Source organism: Phacochoerus africanus, chromosome 12 (genome assembly GCF_016906955.1).
Source record: "Phacochoerus africanus isolate WHEZ1 chromosome 12, ROS_Pafr_v1, whole genome shotgun sequence".
Taxonomy (NCBI): Eukaryota; Metazoa; Chordata; class Mammalia; order Artiodactyla; family Suidae; genus Phacochoerus; species Phacochoerus africanus.
In genome coordinates, this window is record NC_062555.1 from 53,868,934 (window position 1) to 53,892,256 (window position 23,323).

A 23,323-nucleotide genomic window follows, 5' to 3' on the forward strand; every position below is an offset into this window, starting at 1 on the left:
ATGCACAGTTCAGTACTCCCATCAACTAAATATTTTTTTAACGTGAACCTATTATCAGAAGAGTGATATGTTTAGGATTCTGTTTTGTGAGTTTATGGAAATTCACCCCAAAATGTCCTATTTAGAACATAATGATTTTCTTTCTCCTACAATAAATACAATGAGCCAAGTATTTGAGTAAAACAAATAACACAAAAGTCCAAGTCTTGGGGGGAAAAAATCTGACATTTACCAACAGTTTGGGGGAAGTAAAACGTCAGCACTTAAATGATGCAGTCTGTAACGTGAATCAGTAGTGTATCTATGTCAGGCAGAACTTCTCCACATTTGGGGCAAGAATGAATTGGAATATTCTGTTGTTGCTGTTGCAGCCAGTTTCTATCCTCAGCTCCTGGGAATAAGCATTAAATGAAATGTTAAGCTTGTTTTTTACATGTTGTAAGCAGTTTTTCCATAACAGACGGTTAATTTTAACATTTTGTAATCAATACCTCCTGGGAAATGAATACAGGTTTTTCAACATACGGAAAAAAAAAAAATCTCCAAAAGTAGTACCTGCTCTCCTATCATATTAGGAGTTAGGCTCTATTCCAGATTCTGGCTACATGAAAATATGTAGTTTCAGTTCTAGGAATAGGTCTATACATTTTTTTTTAACTTTAGTTTTTTTACATTATAGTTGATTTACAATGTTCTGTCAATTTCTTCTGTACAGCAAAATAACACACACACACACACACTCTCTTTTTCTCATTATCTTCCATCGTGTTCTATCACAAGAGACTGGCTATACTTCCCTGTGCACAATCTTGTTGCTTATCCATTCTAAATAGTTTGCATCTACCAACCCCCAACTCCCAGTCCATCCCACTCCCTTCCCCTCCCCCTCAGCAACCTTAAGTCTGTTCCCTGTCTGGAAGTCTGTTTCTATTACATTTCTAATAAACGCTAGAATGTGAGAGAGGAGAGATGAGGAAGCAAAGTAAGGAGAAGGAGACCCCGTGGAGGAGACAGTGAGCAGGGCACAGAGAGGGACCCTCAAGAGCAGAACAATTACAGTCATCCAGCAGATGCATCTGAGCATCTGGAAGGTGGGAGAGAAGAATACAGACATGGTGGAGACATCAGGCAAGAAAAGTGACAGTGGCAGGGCATGAGGGAAGCACATGGCCAGGGCAGGCTCAAGGTGATTTTGTGGGAGGGCTGAGAGTGGAGCCGGGCTCGGACTGTTCTGTGTAGACAAGCCCCCTGGAAGAGACCAATTCCAGGTGAAAGGAGTCTTACAAATAAGTACCAGTTATCCAGGCAAAGTAAGTGAGGAGAAAGACTTGAAGGAGTCCTCTCATTTCCCCCAACTCTGGAGTTGGACTAAAGTTCAAGTTTAAATTAAAGACTGCTTGAAATAAGCCATGACTCAGCAGGTCCCACGTGTGCAACAAGTGCTCAATGCTGGAAATGACTTCCTGCTCCCAGAACACCTCCTTTTGTAAAATTTATTATTTTTTGTGTGTGTTTGTGTGTGTGTGTGTCTTTTTTAGGGCTGCACCTGCGGCATATGGAAATTCCCAGGCTAGCTATTGAATTGGAGCTGTAGCTGTCAGCCTACACTACAGCCACAGCAACACAGGATCCAAGTTGAGTCTGCAACCCACACCACAGCTCTTGACATCACCTGGTCCTTAACCCACTGAGCAGGGCCAGGGATCAAACCCAGGTCCTCATGGATACTAGCTGGGTTCATTACCTCTGAGCCACAGCAGTAACTCCCAGAACATCTCCTTGATCTGATCTTTTTTCACGAGTGCAAACCATTTTAGTATCTCCATTCAGGTCTCTAGACTTTTATTCAGCCCCCTAAGGTGTTTTTGCAGATGATGGTGGAGGTAACTTTTAACATGGTTCTTTGCTTCTGAGACTATTATTTGAATCAAATAACATGTAATATTCAATAATACGTGATATTCAATTACAGATAGTTTGTGTCCAGCAAACGTTAGAAGCACCCTTGAATAGAAATATTGATCACGGGAGTTCCCATCATGGCTCAGCGGAAACGAGTCTGCTAGTATCCATGAGGACGCAGGTTCAAACCCTGGCCTCACTCAGTGAGTTAAGGATCCGGTGTTGCTGTGAGCTGTGGCATAGTCTGAAGACTCAGCTTGGATCTGGTGTTGCTGTGGCTGTGGCACAGGCCAGCGGCTACAGCTCCAATTTGACCCCTAGCCTGGGAACCTCCATATGCCATGAGTGTAGCCCTAAAAAAACAAAAAACAAAAAAAAAAGAAAAGAAGTGCTGATCACAAGGCATGATTTCTGAATCAGGAAGCTTTCTACTTGTCTCATTATTTTAGATCAGGAGTCAGAAAACTTTTTCTATAAATATTTTCAGCTTTATAGGTCATAAGTTTCTCTTACCATATTCAACTCTGTCATTGTAGCATGAAAGTATTTAGGCAATATGTTAACAAGAGGGCAGGACTATGTTGCAATAAAATTTTACTTATACAAACAACTGACAGGCCACATTTGGCCTTGGGCTGCAGTGTGCCAAACCCTGTTCTGGATGACAACCAGCCACTTATCAGGGACTGTTAAATCTTCCCTTTAAACGTTATTGCATCCATCTGTGCCTTTCTTTTTATCCTGGTCTAGGTTTCAAGATGCAGACTTGGGTTGTCGTATCAGTCACCTGATGGATTCTATTTCCTAGCTCTTCACTCTAAAATGCACTTAGTCATTTTTCATTATTAACACATCACACTCATTTCTGCCACAGCTCTTTTACTCTCTATTCTCATGCTGTACTGGCTTCAAGCTCAAGCGCAAAGTCACATCTTTTCAAGGTCTTTCTCAATGGTCCCTAGCCCTTAGGGGTCATCCTTTCTTCTTATCTCTTATTTCTCTTCATTATTTGTTATCTTGTATTGTGAATGCATCTTTTTATGTGCACGTCCTGTCTCTCCAGCTAGATGACAGGCCTTCAGGGATCTGCCCATGCCTCATCCCCTGTTCCTTCATGCTCAGCCAAGTGCCCCAGACTTGTACACACTTGAATGGCTGCAGACAGCAGATGACAACCCATGATGAAATACACTGAGAGGGGCTGTTGTTTAAGGCAGCTTTCTTGGGAAACAAAAAAAATCTTAAGACAGTCTCTCTGTTCGGAATATTTTTTTAAAATAAGACAAAAGAGCTTATTAGGATAATTATGAATACATTTTCTCTTTGTGGCATTTTATTTCTCTTAATGATTTTTATTTTTTCCATTATAGTTGGTTTACAGTGTTAATTTATAGATTGTAAATATATAAGTCAGAGTGTTTGACCAGTTCTTTTTTTTTTTTTTTTTAAGCGTAAATAGATATTTGCCTTATGAGGAAGGAAAATCATCCCCTAGGAAATCCAGGTGCAAGAGACTGTCCTTTTATTTTTATTTATTTCATTTTTTGTCTTTTTGCCATTTCTTGGGCTGCTCCCTCGGCATATGGAGGTTCCCAGGCTAGGGGTCCAATTGGAGCTGTAGCTGCCAGCCTACGCCAGAGCCACAGCAACGCAGGATCCGAGCCGTGTCTGCAACCTACACCACAGCTCACAGCAACACCAGATCCTTAACCCACTGAGCAAGGGCAGGGATCGAACCCGCAACCTCATGGTTCCTAGTCGGATTCGTTAACCACTGCGCCATGACGGGAACTCCAAGACTGTCCTTTTTAAACCAAGATAAACTTGGAGGCACTTCTAGATGTGAGGTATATGGATATTTGTAGGACAGTTAAGTTCAGGTTAGAGAACATGCCTGGTGGTACACAAGTGGGTAGACACAGCTTTCAGAGAACACGGCTTTACCTGCTGATGCTAAAAAATGCCTGAGGCTAATATTTATGTCTGTTCCCGAGCTACTTCTCCATAAGCCCTGTGAAAACCATGTATATTTTCACATTACTAAAGCATGAGTCTTGGAGTTCCCGTCGTGGCGCAGTGGTGAATGAATCCGACTAGGAACCATGAGGTTGCGGGTTCGGTCCCTGCCCTTGCTCAGTGGGTTAAGGATCCGGCATTGCCGTGAGCTGTGGTGTAGGTTGCAGACGCGGCTCGGATCCCACGTTGCTGTGGCTCTGGCGTAGGCTGGCAGCTACAGCTCCGATTCAACCCCTAGCCTGGGAACCTCCATATGCCTCGGCAGTGGCCCAAAGAAATAGCAAAAAGACATTAAAAAAAAAAAAAAAAGCATGAGTCTTTAATTTAGCCTAAAATATAAATCAATATTTATAAATGTTCAATATGTGAGGAAATTTAAGAATTGTGCCACTACTTCTAGATATAAACCACATAAGCAAAATACCCCAACTTGGCTTATATTTGTAAGGTGAACAGCCTACAACAGTTCCTGGAACACTAGTTATTTATATAATAGTATATATTTTTTTAGACATGTGGTATTGCTTTTAAGATTTAAAGTTTTTGTTTGTTTGTTTTTGTCTTTTTGCCTTTTCTAGGGCCGCTCCCGAAGCACGTGAAGGTTCCCAGGCTAGGGGTCTAATCGGAGCTACAGCTGCCGGGCTACACCACAGCCACAGCAACACCAGATCCGAGATGTGTCTGTGACCTACACCACAGCTCATGGCAATACCGGATCCTTAACCCACTTAGTGAGGCCAGGGATCAAACCTACAACCTTATGGATTCATTTCCAATGCTCCACAATGGGAACTCCTTTGTTTTATTATTATTATCACTTGTTTCTTGTGCTAGTACTTTCTTCTTGCTTTTTGCTGTTATTAATATCTTCTTGCTGTTTCTTGACTTCTAGGGCCATATCACTTGTTTCTTGTGCTAGTTCTTTCTTCTGTGAAAGCCTCTTGCAACTTGCAGTTCAGTATTCTTAAGCTTCTCATTTTCAAGCTCAGTTTTCAGCTCTTTAATCTGTTCTGAATAATACTGTTCACTTGTTGCAATGGCAGCTAATTTTATCTCCACACCATGTACTTTTTTCTCTCTGGTTTGGAGAAGTCCAGTTAGTTCTTGTTCTGCTTGTTTTAGCTCTTCAGCAGTCTTCTCAAATTGTTTTTTCTTATCTAAAAGCTTTTGGTTTTCTGCCTGTGGGTTTTTGAGGGTCTCCTGGGGATGCAGGGGTTCGCTGTGGCTCACTGCAGAGGCACTGGAGACAGAGGGCCCAGGAAGTAATCATTGGCATGAGGTCCCCTAGAAGTCACCATTTTGGACCTGGCTCTTCCACCCGCCATGTGTATTTTTAACCAGAATTACTACTGCTAATATTTATTTAACCTAATTTTTCCTGTAAAAGAACTCTGGCAGGGGCACTGGGGGAAATTGGAGGTAGAAGGATAATCAGAGAATTTCCCCAAGATTTAACAGTTAACTATACACGCTAATATTGCTTCCTTGCTACTGATAACACTGAGATGTAGTTCCATTTCAGTAGTCATTTGGTATGTGGAAGGGTCTTGGGCTGATCTAATATTTAAAAAAAGTTAAAGAACAAGTTTTATGTGAAATTTGCATGACATCATAAACCCTGATCCTTTTTTTGTTTGTTTCTTTTGCTTTTTTTTAGGGCCGCACCTGTAGCACATGGAACTTCCCAGACTAAGGGTCTAATCAGAGCTACAGCTCCTGGCCTATGCCACAGCCACAGCAATGCCAGATCCGAGCTTCGTCTGTGACCTACACCATAGCTTATGGCAATGCCCAATCCTTAACCCACTGAGTAAGGCCAGGGATCGAATCTACAACCTGCAACCTCATACTATGCTGAGCCACAACAGGAACTCCAAACCCTGATTCTTTTTAGTGGCAGTGCTATTAACTTTTCATCTAGCCATGTCAGTTTTTGAGCCTTTGAATTGGTTGTTTTGTTTTGTTTTGTTTTTTGGCATATCTAGACTCAAGGATAATACTTGCCTTTCCAGTGATATAATTTACTATAAATGACAAGACATTATTACTAGAGTTTTAAAATCACGTAATAAACACAGCACCATACTCTGCATAAATATCATGATCAGTTTCACTCAGGGAATTAAAATCTGGATCTAGTACATAATCTATTACATGCCTTGTAGTATCGTGTAGTGGTAAAGACTCAGATAACCTTGGGTTCCATGTCAAGTTCTGCCTCTAACAAGCCTTGTGATCCTGGGTTATTTAACTGTGTCTTCCAGAAGATGATGATAATATGTACCTCATGGGACTTTGTGAGGATCATATGAAACAATGTGTACGAAGTGATCACAGCAGCAGCACATAGCATCTTAATAAATGGTAACATTACTATGTGTATAACACCAGGTAGCAGGTGAGGGTATGAGCTTATTTAATAGAGTACTTAAATGCATTTTTTTTTTTTTAAGAGCCGCACCTGCGGTATATGGAGGTTCCCAGGCTAGGGGTCAAATCGGAGCTACAGCTGCCGGCCTACACCACAGCCACAGCAACATGGGATTCCAGCTGTGTTTGTGACCTACACCACAGCTCATGGCAACATCAGATCCTTAACCCACTGAGCAAGGCCAGGGATTGAACCTGCATTTTCATGGACGCCAGTCAGGTTTGTTTCCACTGAGCCACAACATGAACCCCCTTAAATGGATATTTAGAACACATAAATAATAATAAAATAGCAGTAAGTACTGAAACAGGAATAAAGTGCTTTGAAAATTCAGGAGAGAGAGGTCATATTCTGTTGGATTAGTGGGAAAAGTATTTGAAATGGGTTTTAAAGACGGGGGAAGGGATCACTAAAATTGACTATAGTAAGAGAGAGATGAATGAGGGAAGGGCCTCCACGTGAAGGATACCACATAAACAAGTACATGTAGCTTTTAAGCTTATGACAAGTTCAAGGAATGCAGTGATTCCATTGGCTAATATCTATAGGGGAAGAGAATGAAAAAGGCTCAAAAGTTTGGCTATGCCAGGACTTAATTGCCTTTGGGAAGAGTCTGGTCTCGATTCAGTAGGGAGTGGATGGAGTTTGGGGTACAGTGGGAAGAAGACTGATAGGTGCTATATTTTTGGTAGCTTGATTTGAAATCTGTCATGTAGAATGTAGTGGAATTTACTTCAAGCATCTTCTTCACAGGATAGCTAATCCCTGGAACCCTGACAACCTAGAATCACAGGTGACTCACCTCTTTGAACAAGAAAAGCCTGCTGGTCAGCATCACTTGCTCTTGCCCCATGACGGCTCTGCATTTCCATCAAGGATTGCCTGCTGGGATTATGAAAAACACTGTAAGTGAAACTATGAAATATGATACAATTAAGCAGACATTCAAAAGAAGTTTGAGGGGAAGAAAGCTAAACTACAAATCCAAGGTTCATAAAAACCAGAACTTAAGAGTAATTTGAGGAGTTCCTGTCATGGCTCAGTGGTTAACAAAACTGACTAGCATCCATGAGGATGCAGGTCGATCCCTGACCTCACTCAGTGGGTTAAGGATCCGGCGTTGCTATGAGCTGTGGTGTTGGTAGCAGACGAGGCTTGGATCCTGTGTTGCTGTGGCTGTGGCAGAGACCAACAGCTATAGCTCTGATTTGACCCCTAGCCTGGGAACCTCCATGTGCCATGGGTGCAGCCCTAAAAAGCCAAAAAAAAAAAAAAAAAAGAGTAACTTGAGGATGGAGTTCTCTAATGGCACAGTGGGTTAAGGATCCAGCATTTTCACTGCAGGGGCTTATGTCACTGCTGTGGTGCTGGTTCGATGCCTGGCCCAGGAGTTTCCACATGCCATGGCCCACTGAAAAAAAGAGTAATTTGAGTTTTAAATATTACTGGCACTAGGACACAATGTAGTAAAAGTAAATAATTAAGATTTTTAAAAATCAGGAAATAGTCAATTGATAGAAGAGATAAGAAAAAAGTCACATGCTTCTAAAACAAGACATAGAGTAAAGAAAATTAATTAAATGTGTATTGATATACACTCAGAGCTCAATATCAGTTGTGTAAAGCAAGTTGCAAAATAACACCTGTTGTGACTATTTTGTAACCTACACACATTGCTTTAAGAAATTAGCATTGCCAGAGTTCCAGTGGTTAACAAATCTGACTAGGAACCATGAGGTTGTGGGTGCAATCCCTGGCCTTGCTCAGTGGGTTGAGGATCCGGCATTGCCGTGAGCTGTGGTGTGGGTCACAGACTCGGCTCGGATCCTGCGTTGCTGTGGTTCTGGTGTAGGCTGGTGGCTACAGCTCCATTTCAGCCCTTAGCCTGGGAACCTCCATATGCCATGGGTGCAGCCCCAAAAAGTGGAGTCCACTGCTGGCCTAGAGGTTAAGAATTTGGCATTGTCATCGGTTCAGTCCCTGGCCCAGGAACTTCCATATGCCTCAAGCATGGCAAAAATAAAATAAAATAAAATAAATATATATAACAAATAAACATTGGTAACTGTCCATTCTAGATGGGTACATATTGGTATGTGTTATTGTATTCTCTATATTTTTCTATTTCTATTCCTCTGTATTTCACATTTTTCTCAAAATGAAAGTTTTTAAGAGAAGAAGTAATTTTAATAGTTTTTTTTTGGAGTTCCCATCGTGGCTCAGTGGAAATGAACCTAACATCCATGAGGATGCAGGTTTGCTCCCTGGCCTCGCTCAGTGGGTTAAGGATCTGACATTGCCATGAGCTGTGGTGTAGGTCACAGATCTAGCATTGCTGTGGCTACAGCGCCAATTCGACCCCTAGCCTGGGAACTTCCATATGCTGTGAGTATGGCCTTAAAAAACAAACAAACAAACAAAAAACAAAAAAACCCCACAGTTATTAAGACAAATTATTTAAAGTGTTATGAATATTTCGTCCATGATAATGGTGGGATATGGCTTCAGAACACATAATGTCATGTTTTTGCAATTTACCTAAAAGCAAGGATTTCAAATCGGTTCCCACAAGATACTGTCAAGCCTTGTAGAGCAAACTAAGCATTAGGAATGAGCGCATTTGGCATTGTCAGGCAAAACGTGCTCAGAGCCATTCTTAAAATTCAAATCAGGAAATGCTGAGGGCCGCCTCTCCCACAGCCGGGGTAATATGTGTTCTTAGTCTTCCCCTCATCGTACCTGGCTCCGTCTTCAAAAGCATTGTCGTCTTTCAGCAAAACTGCCAGCTGCAATGCCAGTTGCTCCTTTTCTTCATGAATCTTCTCTCTTGCTGCTCTTTCAGCATGAAAGTCGGAACAGTATACCTCCATCTGTTAGAGGGAAGAGGAGACAGAAGTTACTACCTAGACGAATGTGGATTCTCTACCGTTCAGCTGTTGACAAGGTGAAGAGGTACTGCTATATCCTGTGATATGTCTTGCAGACAACAGGTAAGTGTTCCTGCTAGAAACCAGTATAATGACCATGACTTTCCACCTTCCTTCAAACAAAAGACACAAGTTACATTTGTGTGTGTGCTTTAAACAATCAGAGCCTAGCAACTACACTGACATAGGTGGTTTAAATACTCTATGTACCGTTAATTCAATAAAACTCTCTGGTCTCCTTTTAAAAAATAATTATTCAGGAGTTCCCGTCGTGGCGCAGTGGTTAACAAATCCGACTAGGAACCATGAGGTTGCGGGTTCGGTCCCTGCCCTTGCTCAGTGGGTTAAGGATCCGGCGTTGCCATGAGCTGTGGTGTAGGTCGCAGACGCGGCTCAGATCCCACGTTGCTGTGGCTCTGGCGTAGGCCGGTGGCTACAGCTCCGATTCGACCCCTGGCCTGGGAACCTCCATATGCCGCGGGAGCGGCCCAAGAAATAGCAACAACAACAACAACAAAGACAAAAGACAATAAATAAATAAATAAATAAATAAATAAATAAATAAATAAATAAAAATAATTATTCAGCATTAGCTTAATATAGTAAATAATTTATTTGCCCCGTCAGGTATATTTATGAAGGGTGGCTTTAAGCTAAATTTAAAATAACAACAAATAAAATAAGTAGATGCTATTTCTTGAATTCCAAACATGTTTGGGGTCCTATGTTGAGTGCCCTTACTGACCATTTTATTTCTCCTTATCAAAAATCCTGAGAAAGCAGAACAGTGATGCTCATTTTACATTTATACGTTTAATAGCTGTTAACCTTGGGGAAATTAGTTAAGTGCTCAAACCAGCATCTGAATCCAGAGTGAAGCCTATAAACCACAAACCCTGCCACATACCATGCTACTTCCCACAGTAGTAGCCAGCCTCCAAGACGGCCCCTGGGATCCTTACCTCTTGGTAATCATACCCACAATGAATGGGCCAACCTATGCAACTACTAGGATATTACAGAACTAATGGTGTGTGGCTTCTGAAACTAGGTCATAAATGAAACTGGCTTCTGCCTTGTTCTCTCCTGGATCACTTGATCTGGGGGAAGCTAGCTGCTGTGTCATGGGGGTATTCAAGCAGCCCTATGGAGAGGCGCACATGGTCAGGAACTGAGGCCCCCACTCGTAGCATGTGAGTGAGTCATCTTGGCTACAGATCTTACAGTCCTTTTTTTTTTTTTTTTTTGTCTTTTTAGGGCTGCACCCACAGCACGTGAAAGTTCTGAGGTTAGGGGTCCAATTGGAGCTGTAGCTGCTGGCCTATGCCACAGCCACAGCAATGGGGGATCCAAGCCACGCCTCTGACCTACACTACAGCTCATCCTGCAATGCCAGATCCTTAACCCACTACACTAGTGAAGCCAAGGATCGAACCTGCCTCCTCATGGTCACTAGCCAGATTCATTTCCATTGAGCCATGACAGGAACTCCTATACTTTTAGTGAGAGAAATTTGATTATGCATTTTTGGAAGACAACTTGGTTAATAGTTATTTAGCTTAAAAACAGGCATACCAATGACCCAACCATTCCATTTCTGTATCTTACTAGAGAGTCCACAAGTGCACAAAGACATACATACAAGAATGTTCAGGAGTTCCTGTCGTGGCGCAGTGGTTAACGAATCCGACTAGGAACCATGAGGTTGCGGGTTCGATCCCTGCCCTTGCTTAGTGGGTTAAGGATCCGGCATTGCCATGAGCTGTGGTGTAGGTTGCAGACATGGCTCGGATCCCTCGTTGCTGTGGCTCTGGCGTAGGCCGGTGGCTACAGATCCGATTTAACCCCTAGCCTGGGAAACTCCATATCCCGAAGGAGCATCCCAAGAAAATGGCAAAAAGACCCAAAAAAAATATGTATATATATTGGTACAACTACATGTCCATTAATAGAGGACTGGTTTAATCTATCATGGTAATGCAGACTTTGGAACACCATAGAGCTGTTTTAAAAAAAAGTACAACAGAGCTTCTTGCCTGCCCACTTGCATCTCTCACAAGCGTCCTATCTTTTTTTTTTTTTTTTGTCTTTTTAGGGCCACACCCAGAGCATATGGACGTTCCCAGGCTAGGGGTAAAATCGGAGCTATAGCTCTGGCCTATGCCACAGCCACAGCAATGCCAGATCCAAGCTGCATCTGCAACCTACATTACAGCTCACGGCAACGCTAGACCCTTCATCCACTGAGCAAGGCCAGGGATTGAACCTACGTCCTCATGGATAGTAGTTGGGTTCATTAACCACTGAGCCATGATGGAACTCCAAGCATCCTATCTTAATAAATCTATTTCCTGCCTGTCAAAAAAATTTTTAAAAATTTTTTTAGTAAAAGTAAAAAAGTACATATAGCTGTGAGTAATAACATGGAGAGATGTCCAATATATATCACGAGTGAAAAAGTAGTACAGAGGGTGTAACATCCCATTTTTAATTAGGCAAGCAAACAAAACAAAAGCAAACAAAAAAGGTTTTCCTTCAATTTTGGTAACTTTACATCTCAGGCAGTATGTACTCTCACTAATAAATTCTCCTCTAAGGACCTCACCAACCAGTAGGAAGAGTGGGCGAAAATGGTCACAACCAGCCAACTGTACATAAATTCTTCCAGAGAACAGTAAAAGAAGAAATGTGCCCAAACTTATTTTTCTGAGACAAGTAAAACCCTGATATCAAACCCAGCAAGGACATGAATAGAAGGAAAATTCTAGGCCAAACTTACTCAAGAATATAGATACAAAAATCCTAAACAAAATATGAACAAATCAAAATCCAAGAATAAACACAGAGGAAAATTCAAGAAATGCGGAGTTTGAGTTCTCATCGTGACTCAGGGGCTAATGAACCCAACTAGTAGCCAGGAGGCCGGGGGTTCAACCCCTGGCCTTGCTCAGTGGATTAAGGATCTGGCATTGCCATGAGCTGTGGTGTAGATCACAGATGCGGCTCAGATCCCACGTTGCTGCAGCTGTGGCAGAGGCCGGCAGTTATAGCTCTAATTCAACCCCTAGCCCGGGAACATCCATACAGCTGCAAGAGCGGCCCTAAAAAGACCAAAAAAAAATGCAGAGTTTGTTTAATATTTTAAAACTCAGGAGTTCCCTTATAGCTCAGTGGGTTAAGGATCTGGCATTGTCACTGCTGTGGCTCTTGTTGCAGTTATGGCATGGGTTTGATCCCTGGCCAGGGAACTTCTGCATGCATGGGTGTGGCCAAAAAAATGTTTTAAATTGTGACTTATCACATTAACAAATTAAAGGAAAAAGGCACATAATTATCTGATTATATCATTATATGAAGAAAAAAGATTTCCTAAATAAAATTCAACATTCGCTCAAAATAAACTTTTTTGGCAAAAAAGAGAAAGGAATCTCCTTAATCTGATAAGTGATACTTCTAAAAATCCTATAGCAAACACCATACACTTACAGAGAAATGTTGAAAATACTGCTTTTGTGACTGGGAGCAAGTCAAGGCTGCCTGCATTCTCTGTTTTTACACAGCATTGCACTGGTGTCCCAGACAGTGCAATAAGGCAAGAAAAAGAAATTAAAAAGTAGAATAAACTAGAAGGGAAAAAAATAAAACTGTCATTATTCAAATGATACAATTATTAATATACCAAGTCCAAAAGAATATTCAGAAATATTATTACAATTAAAATGTGAGTTGAGGAAGTTTACTCCATAAAAAATCAGTATATAAAAATTAATTGTAGGAGTTCCTGTTATGACTCAGTGGTTAAGGAACCCAACTAGTATCCAACGATTCCTGGCCTCTCTCAGTGGGTTAAGGATCCAGCGTTGCCATGACCTGTGGTATAGGTCGCAGACACAGCTCCAATCCTGCATTGCTGTGGCTGTGGTGCAGGCCAGCAGCTACAGCTCCGATTAGACCCCTACCCTGGAAATCTCCATATGCCACAGGTGTGGCCCTAAAAAGCCAAAAAAAAAAAATCAATTGTATTTCTACATAGCAACAACCATTAGAAAATGAAGTTTTTTTTTAATTTTGTAAACTATTTTATTTTTCTTTATTTAGCAATATAGCATGTATTAAAATAAACATCTTTCCTTCTGGTCTGCATAAATATTGATATCATAATGTTTCAGAATTGCTTAATATTATTAATGCTATGTTGACTTTAATACTGGGTTATATGAATACCATATTTTATTCAAGTAATTCTCCATTAGTAGACATATTTTTCTACTCTAAAAGTCTTCATTAATATCTTATACTTCCATCTTTGTACTATTTGTACTATTATTTCCTTGGGCTAAATTTTTTGAGGTAGACTTGGGTAAAAGACCATGTATATATTTAAGAATATTAATACATGCTGCTGAACTGCCCATAAGAAAGGTGACACCATTAAAACATTAAGACCAAAAAAGGAAGGTGATGCCACATTGCCAGTCCTGTTCATTATTGTCCACTATCTCCAAGTTCATCTCACCCACCTCCATAGAAAATGAAGTTTTTAAAAAGATTCTGTTTATAATAGTATCTTAAAAATAGAGAATATCTAGGAATAATCAAGTAAATAAGATCTTAACTAAGAAGACTAAAATATCACTGAGAAGATTTAAAGAAGATATGTTATGTTCATGGACTGCAAGAGTCAATGATGTAAAGTTACTAATTATGTCCAAATTGATTTATATAGTATTTAATATAATTATAATTAAAACCCCAGTGGATTTTTTTTTCTATGTGGAAAATATCAAGCTGATTCTGAAATCTATAAGAAAAGGAAAAAGGAAAACCCAAGGTCCTCTTGAAGACTCTCAGTGAGGTAGGAAGACATGCTCTATGCCATATCAAAGCCTTTGATTCTTTATAAGACAGTATGGTACCAGAACAAGGATATATAAATACCCAGTGGAACAGTATGGAATCCAGAAATAAACCCGTGGGCACAATATGTGACAAAGTGGGCAGTGCAGAGTCCCTAAGAAAAGATGGCCTTTTAAATAAATGGTGCCAAATAAGTAGGATATCCTTATAGAAAAAAATATGAATCTTTACCCTTACCTCACTCCATATAGAAAAGCAAATTCCAGGTGGTTTACAGATCTTAATGTAAAAGATAAAACAATAAAACTTTCAGAAGACAACATAAAAGAATATGGTCCTGGTCTTGACATAGTGAAATTTTAAAAACAGAACACAAAAATACTATAATCAAAAATGAAAAGACTGATAAACTGGACTACATTAAAATTGGGAATGTTGGGAGTTCCCGTCGTGGCTCAGTGGGTTACGAACCCGATTAGTATCCATGAGGATGTGGGTTCGATCCCTGGCTTCGCTCAGTGGGTTAAGGATCCAGTGTTGCCATGAGCTGCAGCATAGGTCACAGATGCAGCTCCGACCTGGTGCTGCTGTGACTGTGGCGTAGGCCAGCAGCTGCAGCTCTGATTTGACTCCTAGCCTGGGAACTTCCATATGCCACAAGTGAGGCCCTTGAAAAAAAAAAAAGGACAGAGAATTTTTGTTCTTCAAAAGATACCTTCATGGAGTTCCCACTGTGGTGCAATGGGTTAAGAACCCCTCTGTGATGACTTGGGTCACTGCAAAGGCGACACCCCCAGCCTGGCACAGTAGGTTAGAGGATCCAGTGTTACTGCAGCTCTGGCTTGGATTCAATCCCTGGTCCAGGAACATCCATATGCCATGGGGCAGCCATAACATTTAAAAAAAAAAAAGACACTTTTATGAGAGTGGACAGACAAATCATAGAGCGAAGAGATCTGCAAAATGTTTAACTGGCAAGGGCTTATATCTGGAGTATATAAAGAAATCTGATAAAATCAAGAAAGATCCAGCAAAACAGAAGAAAACTGGGCAAAAAAACTGACCAGGCACTGCACAAAGGAGATACTCAGAGGGCCAGTAAACATCTGAAGAAGTACTCAATCTCATTAGTCATCAGGGAAATGCAAATTAAATGAGACACCATTATAAACCCACTAAAATGCTTAAAAATAAAAGTAAAAATACTGATAGCACAAGTATGGGTAAGGAGGTAGAACAACAGGACTCTGTTGATGGGAGTGAAAACTGGTACAACCACTTTGGAAACCTCTTTGGCATCATCTATAAAAACTGAGTAATCTGCTTACACTGGGCACAAGCAGTTCCACCCCTAGGTGTGTATCCAACAGAAATGGATGCACAGGTGAGCAAAGAGATGTGCACAAGAATGTCAGAGCAACATTAATCACAAACCCCAAACTGGAAATAATCCAGCTCTCTATCAACTGTAGAATGGATGAATTCAGCGAGTAATGCACTTCAAAATTTGGTACTTTCCACATGTGATATACTTCCATAAGAAAGTTTAAAAATATATACTGGTGAAAATAATATAAAATCAAAACATATACTTTAAATACTTTCCCGTTAGAGAATATAATCAGGGTTGGCCTCCCTCAGCCCATGTTTGGGATCGCAGCTTACCTGAGCCCTGAGAACAGCCATGGTTTCCAGGTCCTTCTCTTGCTTGGCAATGGTCTGCTTCATCTCATCCATTTGGAGCTGCTTGGAAGCCAGGGCCTTCTCTGCCATTTCCAGCTTTCCATTCAGTTCCTGCAGCACCACCTTATCCACTTTTTCAGACTGAAAAAGACAAGCTTATTCTAGAAGTAGTTTTGAAATAATTCAACCTATTTGAATAAAATTAGATGAAGGTGTATTTTTCTTTTTAATGACTGGCTCTAAACTGTTTTATTAATCAGCAGTGATAACTTATTCAGGCACTTGCATGCACTTAACTTACAGCTTGCACATAATAACTTCCTTATTTAAAACAATGATTAATAAAAAGAAAAACGGGGATTTCCTGTTGTGGCTCAGTGGGTTAAGAACCCAACTAGTATCTGTGAGGATGCGGGTTCGATCCCTGGCCTCACTGAGTGGGTTAAGGATCCCGTGATTCTGCGGCTATGATACAGGCCAGTAGCTGCAGCTCCAATTTGACCCCTAGCCTGGGAATGTCCATATGCCACAGCTGCAGCCCTGAAAAGCAAAATAAAAAAAATTTTTTTGAAAAGAAGAAAGAAAGAGAATAGGAGTTCCCACTGTGGTGTGGTGGGTTAAGAATCCAGCTGCAGTAGCTCGAGTTGCTGGGAGGTGCAAGTTCAGTCTCTGGCCTGGGAACTTCCGTATGCTGTAGGTGCAGCCATGAAAGAAAGGAAGAAAGGAAGAAAGGAAGAAAGGAAGAGAGGAAGAGAGGAAGGAAGGAAGGAAGGAAGGAAGGAAGGAAGGAAGGAAGAAAGAACCCCACTAAAATAAGGAAGATAATAACAAACTCCTATCTCAGTGGGGTTGCAACTTGCTGATACTCTCCTATTCTTCCACTCACATTACTCTTACTTTATGGTGTCAGTGGAATGTTTAAGTTAAAAATGTACTCATAGGGAACTATATCCAATCTCTTGTGATAGAAGATGATGGAAGATAATATGAGACAAAGAATGTGTATATATATATGTATGACTGGGTCACTTTGCTGTACAGCAGAAATTGGCATGACATTGTAAATCAACTATACTTAATCAAATTTTTAAAAAAATAAAATAGGAATTTACTAAGTCCTAGAGAAGAACAATATTCTAGTAAAAATGAATGAAAACAAAAAGTATATTGCTAAGAATATAAACCCCCAAACCCCTTCTAAATTCAAAGCTTCCATAGTCTTTATTCCAACTTTACTAAGGTAAAATTGACAAATAAAACTGTAAAATATTTAAAGCGTACACCATGATGAGTAGATTCTATACTGTGAAGGAATGCCACCATTGGCTTAATTAACACATTTACCACCTCACATATCCATCCATGGTGTTTAAATTATCACACCATGTTGGGCATTATGACTAATTTTAAGTTGTAGCCCATTAAGTCCAGGGTCTCAATTTCGCTGACAGCAGGCAAGCTAGCCCTGTGATAGCTCCAGGCAGTCTCACTGTACATTAAGCCTGGAGGAGCCCACGCTCAGCTCTCCAACAAACCCACCCACCATTAGGAATGCTAAAAGTTTATTCCCTGTTCATAAGACATGAACACTGTCTTTATACACAAAGCACACTCTACATGGAACATCAGGAGTTGTAAACACTTAGGCACCAGAAATCAAATATAAGTGGAAAAACAACCTTTGAAACCAGACTTAGGTAAGGATTAACACGACTACTTTATATATTTTCATAAAGTGGTAAACAGTTCTGTTCACTACTAAGCTATGAAAGTAATTTTGTTTTCCACGTACCTCTCTTCTTTTCAGTTCCTCAATTGTTTTCAGTGCATTATTGTATTCTTGAAGAAGCCTGTTGTGGGTCAACTGTAGAGTAGTTAATTTGGACCTATTTAAAAAGAAATTGTAAAATGCAATCAGGGAAAATACCATAGAAACTTAATTTTGCCTCCCTTCTTCTGAACACTCAAGTAGCAAAATCTTCTCTCCCATCTTTTTCATCCCACCACCCCCTAGCCTGTTCTTTCTCTCAAAGAAAACAATTTTTTCCCTTAAAAAATCAAGATAGATTACAAATAATTCTCATAATTGTTTTAATACAATTTAAGTTTTATCTCCTCGGAAGGTCTTCTGGTAGTCCTTCAAATAAATAAAAGAGAAATTATTTAAATTTATTCTCACATCCTGATTCCAGTCTGCAGAAAAGAACCAGTCTTTCTTCTTTTAGCAAGTAGCCATTGATCATAGCATACTCACTTTTCGTCTTCTGTTTTGGCTTGCTCCATTTTGATTTCTGATCTCATGCTTTCCACTTGGAGCTCCAATTTTTTGTTATTATAAAGAAGCTCTTGCTTTTCATTCAGCTCTGATGGGGTTGCAGAATTTTTCCTTTCAAGTGCCTGACATCTAAGAAAAAGTTTCATGAGGACAAACAATGTTCTTTCATTTCTCAGTGGCTTTTAACCAAACCCCCAGATATGCAGCAAATACAAAGAATTTTAGGATTACATTTTCAAAAAAATAACAGTACAAAATTAAGTATTTTATCCCCCATGCTTCTTTACTAGAATTAGTAAGTAGTACTTCTGAACCTTCATGTCTGAATATAAAAAAATACAGATTTTGTAAAAAAATTTTACGTATTTCTGAATGTTTATGCCTAACATAAATAAACAAGTACAGATCTTAAAATCACACAAGCTACTGCCTACTTGGAGCAACTGTTTCAACAAGTCATACAAATATATTTTTGTTATTTGGACAAAGACCAAAATAGTAATCAGCTAGAGGTGCTTCTCATATGGTGAGCCATGTATATCTTTAATATTTTTAAAAGTTATAGGCTATTGGAGTTCCCGTCATGGCGCAGTGGTTAACGAATCCGACTAGGAACCATGAGGTTGCGGGTTCGGCCCCTGCCCTTGCTCAGTGGGTTAAGGATCTGGCGTTGCCGTGAGCTGTGGTGTAGGTCGCAGATGCGGCTCAGATCCCTCGATGCTGTGGCTCTGGTGTAGGCTGGCAGCTACAGCTCTGATTAGACCCCTACCCTGGGAACCTCCATATGCCACAGGAGCGGCCCTGGAAAAGGCAAAAAGACACACACGCACACAAAAAAAGTTATAGGCTCTGTTAAGCACAAAAAATACAATCGATCTCTGACAAAGATTCAGCAGGGGAGAAGGAAGTACTTTACGTCCTCTTAAAGGTCAGAGAGAGAATTTCAACATTATAAGAGCAAATATGAACCAATGATAGCTATCTGTAAGTCATTAATGCAAAGCATGTTAAACATTAGCTTACCGAATACATTACAAAATCAGAATTATGACACACAGTTTACAGATGATAGAACTGAGGCTTAGGTTAAAAAACTTGCCCAAGGCAATGCTACAAATAAGGGGCAAATCCATATCTCAACCTAAGTCTATTTACCCAAAGTCCTCAGCCATCAGCTGCTGTGCTGTACCAGATTGCCATAATAACACAAAGCCTTGGTCAGTGTAACTCCACAGAAGCATGCACTTGTATGTGGTACCAAAAATATCTGCCAGCTGATCCAAAGGACAACATCAACTTAGCTTTCCTAAATTTGGGGTAACTTCTAATGTCAAGAGAAACAAGCAAATGCAAATTTTTCACAATTTATATATTATCCTTCATAACTGATTGAAAATCAATTTTTTTTTTCCAAAATAAATCTCACTCAAGTTCTTCTTGTTCTTTGTAGCTTCGTTTTATGTTTGTTCACATCAATGCTGTTGGCTCACGCAAGTCACAGGAAGTCTGGCTCGCTGCTTTTTACAGGTCCTCATACATGTTTAACAAATGCCCCCCCTCCACAGCAGAATTGGAGTCCCCGGGCCCATTTCCCCCCATTACTGTAAGAATTTCATGTTTCTATATTAACCTGAACATTAGTGTCTTCTGAATTCATATTTTAATTAGGTCTCTTTTTCTTTTACTTAGAAACACAGTAACACAACTATGTTTTTGTGTGTGAACATACTTTGAAAAACTGTACATCTCTTATGCTTACTTTTCTTGAAGTCTCTTCTTCATGAGCTCAGCTTCACTGAGTTTCGTGTGAGCCTCCTGAAGCTCCTTAAACAGGGTTGTCACCTGAAGGTTTAACATTTCCACTTCACTTCCAACCTGTCATGCAAGAAATTGCAAACACCCATTCATCAGAGGCTAACTGAACCTCTTTGTGAGAACCCCTGTGTGTCCAGTTAAGACTGAATGGGGAATTGATTGCACTTTTGATAATTAATGCCCCAATATCTTGTGTGAAAAGAAACTCTTTGGATACAACTCTGTTTCCTCATAGCGCATAACTGATCAACTTGCATGCACTTGTAATAATGACTTTATCATAACTGAAATGAATAATCCTGATCATGGTTCAGAGGTACATAGATCACAGTGACGTCCAAGCACAACCTAACTTACCCAGCGGGCAATTCAGGCCTGTATTCCCTGGCTGACTATGTTTCTAGTTTACTCTGCTGTTTTCACTGTGCTGCCCTTTTCCTGGCAGCTCTAAAATATTTGTCAATAAGTTTTACGGTGCCATGGAAGCCTCAGTACTTTTCTAAAATTAGTTGTTGATTCGTTTTAGTCAGGAAGGTACTATTACTAATGGGCGCTCTCTTCATCTCAGTTTTTAAAATGTTCTCCATTCTCTTGAAAGTAGGGGACTTGGCCCAGAGCACGGCATACAGTAGGCATCTGCTGTATATTTGTTGAATAAATTAGCTAAAGGGGGTGTTTTATATAAATGCCTTTCTCATGGGTTTCTGTGGGTCTTACAACTTTCTGGTTTCATCAGCTTTCCCAGAGCTGAGGAGGTGTATTTGCAGGCTACAAGGCGTGTCTCTGAGTTGCTACAGAACAGACATGTATGTAAACATGAACCTTTTATCATTGAAACTATTTTTTTTTTGTCTTTTTCTAGGGCTGTACCTGCAGCATATGGAGGGTCCCAGGCTAGGGGTCTAATCGGAGCTGGAGCCACCAGCCTACGCCAGAGCCACAGCAGCATGGAATCTGAGCCGTGTCTGCGACCTACACCACAGCTCACGGCAACACCGGATCCTTAACCCGCTGAGCAAGGCCAGGGATGGAACCTGCAACCTCATGGTTCCTAGTTGGATTCATTAACCATTGCACCATGACGGGAACTCCTCATTCAAACTATTTTATTCAAACCAGTGGTGGGATAGAACTAAGATCTTTCAATTCTACCTTAAGTTTCTGGGTCATATCCTCAAAAATGATCTCATTACAAATTGTCCATTACAAATTGGACAAAATTCCTTTCTCAATTAGTGTTCACTTAGGAATTCTGGAGTGGAGATCCATCAAGAAGAGATCGAGGCATGATTTCCTAGAATCAATCACTAGGACAGGAACACTTCTTTTTTTTTTTTTTTTGTCTTTTTAGGGCTGCATCCACGGCACATGGAGGTTCCCAGGCTAGGGGTCTAATCGGAGCTGTAGCCACCGGCCTACGCCAGAGCCACAGCAATGTGGGATCTGAGCCGCGTCTACAACCTACAGTACAGCTCAGGGCAACACCGGATCCTTAACCTACTGAGCAAGGCCAGGGATCGAAGCCGCAACCTCATGGTTCCTAGTCGGATTCATTAACCACTGAGCCATGACAGGAACTCCAGGAACACTTCTCACTACAATTTACAATGAGTGAAATTTGGATCAGGACAAGGAAAACTGAGAGAAGTAGAAAATATTCAATGTGAAAATTGTTTCCCTGTTTCTAAAGCCAATAACACATCACAAGACTGCTTCAGCACCAGACTACTCTCCTGTCCAATGCAGGTGTGATAACAGTCTGAGACTCTTAGTACCCACAGTTTCTGGGCTTTTCTCCTCTTCTTTCTCTTGTTCTTTGTGCTCTTCTGTCTGGGTCTCAGTCTCAGAATGATCCTTGGCTTTCTTTTCAAAATCTAAAATTCTGAAAAATTATAGAATATAGAAAAGTTACTCTCTCTTTGGCGTCCAGAAGAATAACAACTGTGGAAGCAGTAAAAAGGACATTGTTCAATATCTGGATAAAGGATCAACGTTTTCAAAAGCTCTTCACAGTTACTGTATTAGTTCTGGTTTCACTTTCAACCTGAAACTGGCTAGAACTGACTTAAGGTATGACTGCACGCAGAGGTAGAAGATAGGTATAATTTATCTTGAACACCAAAAAACACTGCCTCTTTTCATGTCACTATGATGCAGAGAAATAGTGTTTAAATTGGTGTTTTATGTGTGTACACATGTGCATGCGTGTGTGCTACATGAGAGCGGGTGTCCCTTTTTAAGGATTCAACAGACAAATGGGTCTAAAGACCAAGTCTTTTCCTAATTTTATGAGTTTGTGAAAACAAACAAAGATAGCAGCATTCTTACAATGAATCATAATCATATGAAAGCCATCCTAATACAAATTAAATAAAAAGAAGCCTGGTTTAAAGATGGTAGATCAGGAGATCCCTATGGCCTAGTGGTTAAGGATCCAGCATTGCTATTGCTGTAGTACAAGTTCGACCCTGGCCCAGGGACTTCCACATGCCACAGGCAGAGCCAAAAAAAAAAAAAAAAGAGAGAGAGAGAAATATGGTAGATTAATTATATGCATGTAATTTTTCTCTCACCCCAAATGCCACTAAAATGACTTTAAAAAGCCATATACCTGCAAGAACAAAGAGAACGGGGGAGGAAATAATAGGAAGAACATTTGGGAAGTATAGGTGTAAGTGGGAACCGACTTGGCAGCCCAAGAAGCCTAGATCAGACCCAACATCAGGGAGAGCCAAGTTCAAACCCAGTTCACAGTGTGGGACCTCAAAGGCTCAGGAATAAATGACAAGAGGTACCTTTGGGGACAGAGTTGGGACCTATTTAGGAAGGACTACAAGATCATAAAGGGTGTCTGGACAGAGACATTAATCAGAGTTCAGGGGTTAGGTTTCCTACTAAAAAGAAGGGAACTTACACACAGAATACTGAGACCCTCCTATTCGTCTCAAGAATGCTGGCAACTAGAAAAGTATCCTTCAGACAGGAGACTGAAAGAGTATCCTCTGGAGAATTTGATCAGGATAATGAAAGATTTAAAGTTTCTGGAATAGGGCTTTCCCAAGGAATCCTTCTGGCCAGATCGCCTACACATGCACATGGCACTTCTATCAGGCTCTAACCCTCAACTGTTGCTTTTGTTTTTGTTTTTGTTTTTTGGCCGCTCCCTTGGCCTATGGAAGTTCCCAGGACAGGGAGAGAATCTGAGCCACAGCTGCAACGATGCCAGATCCTTAACCCACTGAGCTGGACCAGGGATCAAACCTGTGCTTCAGCAGTGATCTAAGCCACTGCAGAGACAACACCAGATCTATAATCCACTGCACCACAGCGAGAACTCCTAACCCCCCACTTTTAAATATGATCAAATAGACAAGATTACCAGACATTTCAGGAAAACCCTAAAATGAAACAGATAAA

General features: G+C 40.6%; 1 protein-coding gene across 6 annotated transcripts in view; it reads right to left on the reverse strand.

Annotated features, from left to right (window-relative positions):
- Window positions 1-206: 206 nt before the first annotated feature.
- The window catches only part of OPTN (optineurin), a 51,455-nt gene continuing 28,338 nt past the window's right edge, over window positions 207-23,323 (reverse strand). For 3 of the 6 annotated variants that reach the window (XM_047754590.1, XM_047754591.1, XM_047754592.1), the window contains 8 exons: window positions 21,686-21,788; window positions 19,851-19,966; window positions 18,071-18,220; window positions 17,609-17,702; window positions 15,799-15,957; window positions 9,089-9,219; window positions 7,152-7,234; window positions 207-391 (listed from right to left, as the gene is read on the reverse strand). In XM_047754590.1, the coding sequence (XP_047610546.1) occupies window positions 264-391; window positions 7,152-7,234; window positions 9,089-9,219; window positions 15,799-15,957; window positions 17,609-17,702; window positions 18,071-18,220; window positions 19,851-19,966; window positions 21,686-21,788 (964 nt within the window). In that variant the 3' untranslated portion in view covers window positions 207-263. Of the gene's footprint in view, window positions 392-4,744; window positions 5,159-7,151; window positions 7,235-9,088; window positions 9,220-15,798; window positions 15,958-17,608; window positions 17,703-18,070; window positions 18,221-19,850; window positions 19,967-21,685; window positions 21,789-23,323 lie in introns of those variants that run through there. The other 3 variants (XM_047754593.1, XM_047754595.1, XM_047754594.1) reach the window with 3 other exon arrangements.